This window comes from Nicotiana tomentosiformis, chromosome 4 (genome assembly GCF_000390325.3).
Source record: "Nicotiana tomentosiformis chromosome 4, ASM39032v3, whole genome shotgun sequence".
In the NCBI taxonomy this organism is placed as follows: Eukaryota; Viridiplantae; Streptophyta; class Magnoliopsida; order Solanales; family Solanaceae; genus Nicotiana; species Nicotiana tomentosiformis.
Window position 1 is genome coordinate 7,793,934 of NC_090815.1, and position 9,478 is coordinate 7,803,411.

The window sequence follows — 9,478 nt, forward strand, 5'->3', positions numbered from 1 at the left end:
CCAAATATTTCTTTAGTCCTACTAATACCAACCATATTTTTATTTTTTAGTATTGACCTCAACTATGCTAGTCAATAGGTTGTATAGTTCCAATTTCAATTCAAGAAAACTGATAGAAACTTTAATCAATCACCCCTCCTCTTCCAAAGATAATCTTTTTAAAGGAACATATAGAGAAGTCCTTTATAGAAGATTTGTACATCCACAAGCTCTGGTACAGACGACGATCAACAAACTCCTCAAATGTTCTTACTTTCTCATGTTTAATAGTGTCCATTGCAATCGCATTCGGAGACAGTGAAATAGTCACAATTTTTTTTTAGTGGAGAAGAGGCAAAATGGTTTCGTTGTTTTAGTGTTTTAGAACTAGTTTAGGACTAGTCTATCTATGCTTTTGGACTAGTTTTTAGTTTGGGCTCAATTATTCTTTTATGGGCTATACAAAAAAAATATTTACATGGGCTATAAAACCAACTTAAAATATTATGCTAAATACAGAAATTATAAAAAAAATTAAGAAATATTTATAACTTACATTCTAATAAATATTTTTATCTATCTATCTAATATATAAAATATGTATACATATAACATTAGGTTGGTTTGGTTTCGGTTTGACTTTTATTAGTTAATACCAAATCAAACCTATTATGATCGGGTTTTATTTTTCAATACCAAACTAAGCCAAACCAAACCACTAGTCGAGTTTTTTTTTAGGTTGACTTAAATTATCGGGTTAGTGCGGGTTATAGGTTTGGTTTGTACACCCCTACGAACCTACCCATGCTCAGCACAGATACTTGTAATCCCAGCACGGGTTGTTGATACTTCAGCATGGTACGTGGTACCTACCTGTGCTAATTAGTACCCGTGAGACTAGACTTTAAGGACTAATTATTTTTATTACAATATCGTATTGGATGGGCAATATTTAGTTTTGTTGTTTAATTATTTACAAATTTTGCTGGATTGGTAAGACTTAGGTGTTATCTTCGATATTTCACCTATTTTATATTATTCACAAGTACTGCCAGATTGGCAAAACTTGCATATGTTATTGAATTGTTCACAAATTTTGTTGGACTGATTTTGGTACTGTCTTCATTCTACCTGTCACATTAAATTTTATACAAGTTTTAACGGATTGCTAAATCGTACCTATGTTATACAATGTATAAGAAATCGTTAATAACATATTGATTGGCGGTGTTTAACTAATTTCAAGAGAAGAAGAAGCAGGAGGAAGAGGAAACACAACATTAATACCACTAGAGCTTGGTGAGGAAAAGTAATTACAATTCGAAATATACATAATCTCTCAGGCAGTTAGTACAAACACAACATTGATTGTTTCTCTATTAGGATTAAAATCTTTCCAAATGGATAGACCACACACTCAAGGGATTTTTACCCTATATTATAGTCAATAACAATCACACCCTACTTAAAGCAACATTTATAAAAGGAAAATTGTTACAATTTGTAATAAAATACATTCAGATTGTACAACAAAAATGGCAGCCCGATGCACAAAGCATCCCGCATTCACGTAGGGTTTGGGAATATGAACAACCTAACCTAATGCAAGCATTAGTGGCTGCTTGCACGGTTCGAACTCTAACCTATAGTTCACACATAAACAACTTATTATTGCTCCAAGGCTCCCCTTCATGTTCAGATTGTACATCAATCACCTAATTAACATTCTCAAGTCACTGGACCTGAGCTGGTAGTAGATCAAAACAAAGATCTTGAATCCAAATCCGTTAAGTTATATATTCCAAAATGCACACATTGTTGGTACAGAGTAAGTAAGAGATCGAAATTGAGGAAGTAATCTGCTATTTCAATTGCTCAAAGCTTCAGTGTAAGATCTGGTGTCAATTCATCTTTTTCAACAGATGGAGTCCATTCTAGGGAAGTCATATTTGAACATCCAGCAAAAGCAAAAGTAGGATGATGAGAGCCAACAGTGTTAGTTACTTGGCGAAAACTACCAGGCCATAATAATTGATCAGCCTCGTCGATATCCTCCACGTATAATGGCGGACTCTGCTGTTGTCCATATTCAAATCTCGCGCTTGTCTTGAAATCAAGTGATCTCATTGTTGGTGGAAAACCCTGAGGGTGCACTGAAGAATGCGCTTTGATTCCTAAGGAACGCGCACTAGGCCCGTGCAATGGCAGAGCAGCCAAATTAGCATACCTTTGATCTGAGAAAATGCCCATTCTCATTGCTCGTTTTGCTAACGTTCTTTCTCGTTTGTGTGCATTCTGATGACCACCAAGAGCCTGTGAACTGTAGAATTTACGATTGCAGAAATTGCAAGTGAAAACTCTTCTAACTGCTGTTTCTCCTCCTGAATTTTGTGTTACAGGTTCATTGCTGCTTTCGCACGTGCTGGATACTGAAAAGCCTATCGAATCTTGGCTGGCAAATTCATCGGTACTAGATTTGAAGCTGAGAGACAAGTCAAGTGACAGATGTTCTGAACTTAATTTAGAAAACTCAATGTTAGACGCGACCTGACTAGTGATATCAGAATCAATTCCAGATGAGACTTGTACTTCAATGTCAAAGTTTGATATTTCCATCTTATGGAGAAACTAATTTACAGAATGTAGTGATCAATATCAAGATCTAACAAAACCACATCGCCCTGTACGTGACAAGAAAAAGGGGTTGACTGAGTATATTATATTGTAACATAAACATATCAGTTTGAGAAAGAAAATCCAATCAATGCAACAACCAAATCTTGAAAAATACTACATATTGGGAGTCATTTTTAGTAGTCATATACAAACTTCACAATATTGCAGACAGCTGAAACTCAATTTAGTGTCAAAAAGTTCTTTGTAACCTTTGCCTAGGACAATAAAAACTTCCTAAATTTATAATTATTACTTCACTGACGACGATTAGAGAGAGACACACGAAATACTGGATGAGAATCATAGTAGTCACTAGTCAACAATCAATATGGCACAGAATTAGCCTGTTAAGTTAGTTTTGACCAAAGCTTCATTGCATCAATTACTTGATCTCACTATTCATCTTCACAATAATTTTAGAAAACTACCAATATACTAAAATTGAATATAAATAGTTTAACTTTTATGTATAGTATTTAACATTTTGGAAACAGCATTGAGTCCAGTACTTGTTTATCCTAGTGATGGATGAAATTATAAATAGCATACATGGTAAGTAGAAATATGATGTATGTAAGAACAATGATGATGAAGTGAGATTAGACAAGATTGTAGTTCCTAAATATAGACGATTGGTCAAATACTTTCGGCTCAATCTTGCAACAAAATGATAGTATAACAAATCAAGATGTAACAAATTGGATGCCTAAGATGGAGGAGAGTTATAGGAGCGTTATGCGATTGGAAGACACATTAAAAAGTTAAAGGCAAGTTTTATAGATCTATTGTGAGATCAATAATGTTTAGGAGTAAATGTTGAGCATTAAATGCTCAACATATCTACAAGATGGTTGTTTTAAAAATATGAACGCTAAGATGGGTGTGGATTGAACAAGATTGGACAAGATCAGAAATGATAAAATGAGAAAATAGTACAAGTAGTAGACATAGAGGATTAAAAGGAAGAAGATCGTCTCAGATGTCTCAACCCAATCCTATATAGACCTCGCAATGAACTAATCCAAAGATACGTACTATGATGATTGGAGATGTTAAAAATGTTGGACGAGGTAGTGTAACGACCCGGTTAGTCGTTTTGAGAGTTGTAGCCTCGTTCCCCATTTATTGCTCATTCAGTACTTTATAGCTGTTATGTAACTTGCCGGGGTAGTCAGTTCGGGTCCGGTGAGGTTTCGGAATGAATTGAGACACTTGGTCTCAAGGATGAAAACTTAAGTTGAAAATTATTGACAGGATGTTGACTTATGTGTAAACGACCCCGGAATAGAGTTTTGATAATTTCAATAGCTCCGTATGGTGATTTTGGACTTAAAAGCGTGTCCGAAAAATTATTTGGAAGTCCGTAGTTAAATTAGGCTTGAAATGACAAAAATAGAAATCTAAGCTTGGAAGTTTGACCGAGGAGTTGACTTTTTGATATCGAGGTCGGAATCCAGTTCTAAAATTTTTTATAGGTCTGTTATGTCATTTAGGACTTATGTGCAAAATTTGAGGTCAATCGAACTTGATTTGATAGGTTTCAGCATCGAATGTAGAAGTTGGAATTTCTAAGTTTCATTAAGCTTGAATTGGAGCATGATTCCTGATTTTAGCGTTGTTTGATATGATTTGAGGTTTCGATTAAGTTCGTATGATGTTTTAGGACTTGTTAGTATATTTGGTTGAGGTCCTGGGGACCTCGGGTGAGTTTCAGATGGTTAACGGATCAAATTTGGACTTAGAACAATTGAAACTTGCTGCTGCCTACTTATGCAATCGCACCTGCGGAATTTGGCTTGCAGGTGCGAGCTCGCAGAAGCGAGCCTGGCATCGCAGAAGCGGATGGTCCGCAGAAGTGGATGAGGCATCGCAGAAGCGCGGCCGCAGAAGCGACACAATGGTCACGGATGCGGCCTGGGCTAAGAGGGTCTTGGACCGCAGAAGCGGACGCTTCATCGCAGAAGCAAGTCTGCAAATGCGGACTCCTTGTCCGCAAAAGCAAAGGCTGTCGCAGAAGCAGGAGATTTACCGCAAAAGCGGAACCGTAGATGCGGTTTAAAATTCCGCATAAGCGAAACCTCTGGGCAGTGTACAAAAACAGAGGGTTCCGAGTTTTTGTCATTTTTTTGGACATTTCCAACACGGTTTTGGGCGATTTTCAGAGAGAATTCACGGAAAAACTTGAGATTCGAGCCGATCGGAGTCGGAAAATTGAGAGAAAGGCATTCTTATTGACTGATTGAGCTTGACTTAAAATAAGTGGTTTGTCTAACCCTGTGGGGGGAGGGGAGGAACCTTCTTAGGATTTGATATTGTTGTAATATTTTGTGATATGTGAGCGCCGTGTACGCGAGGTGACGAGTGCGTACACGGTCTAAACTTGGAAATATCGGTTCTTGCTGAGTAGTCTTCTTTTAAATTCTTTAACTGAGTTGCTTTAGTATATGTAGTGATCATGTTCACTCTAGTATCATATGTCTACGTGCCCTAACTCTTACTTGCAATATGTGCAACATGCTTAGCTGAATTACCTGCTTATTTGATTTGATTTAAATCTGTAACTGTGAGATTCTTGCTGTAAATTCGTTGTTCCCTTTGGATATCTGTTACATATTTACTTTGGGACTACGAGGCATTTCCTCGGGAGATCCCCCTATACTGCATATTTACTTTAGGGACTACGAGGCAGTTCCTCGGGAGATCCCCTTGTACTGCATATTTACTTTGGGACTACGAGGTGTTTACTCGGGAGATCCCCATGTACTACATATTTACTTTTGGGACTACGAGACGGTTCCTCGAGAGATCCCCCTGCACTGCATATTACTTTTGGGACTATGAGGCGGTACCTCGGGAGCGCCCCTGTTGTTTACGTCTATTTGTTGCGTTGTTCACTTCTCAGTCATTTCGTTATATTATTATAACCTCTGTCTTACTTTTCTATTATTTCCAGTAGGGCCTGACCTGACCTCGTCACTACTCTACCGAGGTTAGGCTTGACACTTACTGGGTACCGCTGTGGTGTACTCATACCACGCTTCTGCACATCTTTTTGTGCAGATCCAGATACTTTTTATCAGACCAGTTATCAATGAACTAGCTATATACATAGACTTCAAGGTACATCTGCCAGCGTCCGCAGACCTCGGAGTCCCCCTCTATCCTTAATATGTTGTCTTCCTGATTTCTCTTTAGACTCTGATGTATTGAGATACTCAGAATAAATTCTTAAAAGCTTGTGACTTATTTCTACCGGGTTTTGGGAGTTGAAATTATTAAATTGCAGTTTTATATTTATTTCATATGTTGAGAATTGGGCTTCAGTTTTATTTTATGCATTTTCGCAAATTATTAGGCTTACCTAATCTTAGAGACTATGTGTCATCACGATAACTAACGAATGGTGAATTGGGGTCGTGACAGGAACATTAAAGATCACATGAAGGGAAGTTATCTTAATCTGAAACTAAAACTTAGTTGAGTGATAAATTAATACATGAACATGGTTAAACTTCAGCTGATTAGAATTTAAGCTAGAGTTGCGATCAAGTTCTACCATTTTTAGAATGGGGTTGCAAGGTCCAAATTAGAAGAAAAATTGATTAACATCTATATTTTTCTAATTTCTGCTGAAAACTAAATCCATGATATGTGCAAACAAAGCTCATGTGATCACCCTTGGACAAGTAGCCAAGTATACCAATAAGAGAGCATTTCAGAGATTTGTCATATTCTGGTACCGGGTCTCATGCCGGGTATTATACCGACTTAATAAATACATGACACATATCTTTACAAATAATATTTACAGTCTCATACATGTATAAGGTAGAATGGTGGAACAGGAAGCTCATCTAGCAATCAAGAAAGCAGTTTTATCGACTTTTACTCCTATTATTTATAGCTCTTAGTAAAGTTGAAAGCCTAAGGAAAAAAAACAAAAAAAAATCCAGTTGCAACAATTTTTCCGACAATTGATGAGACAAGATAATTAGTGATGGATTTTTTTCTTTTTTAATTTACTCATATGTTGGACTTAGATCAATAAGGACCAAGTGAGCAACCAATACAGAAATAATTAACCATACAAGATGTATGTGGTTATTAAGGAAGACTAAGACTTGCCTTCTAACCCAAGATCAGAAACTTTACAAAAAGGATATCAATTGAAACTAGATCTATATACAGAGTTTGTGAACTGAAAATTTTGTTTATACTCGAAAGTAAGAACATAGTATATAACCTCCAATTTACAACAAGAGACATGATAAATTCTTGCACGAAATTCTCTCTCTCATATGCTGAATATGTAGAGTGTATTGTGTGATCAAAATTCAAGATTGAAGAAAAAGAAAAAGAATAGCAACACACTTTAATTTCATCAAGTAGTTAAAGAGAACAGCATAGGATACAGATTTTAATTTCTTTTATGAACTTAAATCATGCACGTAGTATTCATTTGAAGAAAAAGAGAGACTATTCCTTCTAAACTTAAAACACATCAAGATTTAAAACACAAGAATGATTAAGCATAAGCTAGCCGATGTTTGTTTCATCAAAGTCCAATCCAACAACAAAAACACAAAAGCTTCGGTTGAAACACCCCTTATAGAATCAATTCATGATAATAAGAAAAAACTGAGAGCTGAAAACACCAAATTAAAAGCATACAAGAACAAAATAAACTAACAAAGATACCTGTGCTAGCAATAGCATACATGTTCTTGATGAGAAGGAAAGTTGTTGCTGTTAAGTGGTACCAATAGTACTTTTTTCATCAAAGGACAAAATATGGTGGTGTATCCAAATAGGCCCACTTCAAAGTATATAAGTAAAAGGAACTTTAGAAGTGGGGATTGAGGTGTTCTTCATGTTTAATTATGAGAAACCCAAGGTCAGTTTGTTTGTTTGGTTGGGGGAGGGGAGGTGGGATTACATGCAAGGGAGGATTTAGTGTAGGGAGAGTAGTTTGTAAGCAAATTTCAGAGAAGATATACCCTCGGCTCAAGAAAAATATAATCATAACAGTAATATAAAAAAAAATACGATTTCAAGAAAAGGATAATCACAAAAGTAATAAAAAAGAAAATATAATTTTGAAAAAGCTATGGAAGAAAAATAATAATAACAAGCAACAACAAATCTTCGGCTCATACCTTTTATATTTGTTAGAATATACACTAAATAAGAACAAATATTGATTTCGAGTCAAATAAATTAAATAAGTAATGATATAGCCAAATTTAAACAAATTTCAAAGTCTAAATCATTAATCCGCCCATATATTAGAAATTATGGGAGGGACAATTGTGGGATGTCAGATGGGTCAGAGAAAAAGATAATTGGAGTTAAACTAAAGAAAAGGAAAAAGGTAGGTTCATGAAAGACGACATAAGTATAGTTTAACTCTCTTCCCATGTTTGTTAAAATTTGGGAATTTCAAGAAAAATCCAAAGTGGAGTAGCTAAAAGGATGAGATTCTAAGTTGAAAGAAAGCAGCAAAACAGTTATATTAGTCATTTCATGTCGTTAGTCCCACCAAAGATTCTCTGTCGTCTTCTACTTTTTTCTCTCAAATCTGTGTCCACTTTTAAAGTGATTAGGAGAAAAGATGTAACTAAAGTTTTAAAGGGGTGGGACTGACTGTGACTGTGTTAGGGGCGGAATCAGAATTTTTATAAATGGATTCAAAAAATAAAAAGGAGTACGAATCAATTCATAACTTACGAATTATATCCGTCTCTGAGAGGACAAATAAGAAAAAGTTTACTCGTACGTACTAGTGTTTACAATAAACTAATAATGGGGGAGGATAAACAAAATTTTTTTTTACTAGTATATAATGTTTACACTAAACTAATAATGCAAGTCATGGCGGTATGAGAAGAGGAAGAGGTAGACCAAAGAAGTGTTAGGAAGAGGTGATTAAACATGACATGATGCTAGTATACTTCAAATCACTGAGGACAATGACCCAAGATAGAAGAATCTGGAGGACGAAGATTATGATAGAAGGTTAGAAGGTAGTCGAGAGTTCCCCATTCTTTTCTAGTGGTATTAGTAGCGCTTTTATTTTTTCGTATTCTTTGACCTCTAGTATTTGCCTATTATTTTGTTCGCTTCGTGTATCGTATTTTCTTGATTGTTACTATTTGTTGCTATTTTTTCTTTTACTTGTTATTGTTTCTTTTTCTCCCATTTTCCTTATTCATCCTTTGTCTCTTTCTTTTTTTTCTTTTTTTCTTTCTTCTTCCTCTTTCTTCTTCGTCTTCTTCCCTTTTTTCTCTTTTCATTTTTTTTAGCCGAGGGTCTATCGAAAACGATCTCTCTATCTTATTAAATAGGGATAATATTTGTATACACACTATCCTCCCACACCTCACTTGTAATACTATACTGGGTATGTTATTGTAACTATTTAACTTGATGTGAATATTGAGTGCAGATAAATATTTTTCAAGAATAATTTTTTTTTTCTGATTCATTACCTACTCTTCTTTTGTGCATGTCCGCCATGCCTCTTATGATACAATATTTCACTTACCATGCAATTCTGCAGACCTGCATAGAATAATAAGGAATATTTTTTGTCCTTATAATTCAGTCTGCTTCCGCCTACCAACTGTGACTTGCACCCTCTTTATTACTACTACTAGTAAAAGATGGCCCATGCTAGTACTATATTACATGTCGAGTTTCTTTCTAAATCCTTACATAAAAAAATAATTAGATTCACAGTTTATTTTTTCGAGCCCGTATAAATAAATTATACATGTTAACACACACACATGTATATATATCGTTAGCTGGACCATTAAGATTA

The 9,478-nt window shown here is 35.4% G+C and overlaps 1 protein-coding gene across 1 annotated transcript; it reads right to left on the bottom strand.

The window, feature by feature from the left end:
• Positions 1-1,441: 1,441 nt before the first annotated feature.
• Positions 1,442-7,783, bottom strand: LOC104108734 (zinc finger protein 4-like). The gene is made up of 2 exons (XM_009617841.4): positions 7,354-7,783; positions 1,442-2,660 (listed from the first exon to the last, which is right to left on the bottom strand). Exon 2 carries the CDS (start codon positions 2,593-2,595, stop codon positions 1,855-1,857), a length of 741 nt encoding a protein of 246 aa, XP_009616136.1. The 5' UTR covers positions 2,596-2,660; positions 7,354-7,783; the 3' UTR covers positions 1,442-1,854.
• Between the last annotated feature and the right edge of the window lie 1,695 nt (positions 7,784-9,478).

Excerpts from the sequence above, each read along its gene's own strand:
- LOC104108734 (XM_009617841.4), bottom strand. The coding sequence starts at position 2,595 with ATGGAAATATCAAACTTTGACATTGAAGTACAAGTCTCATCTGGAATT.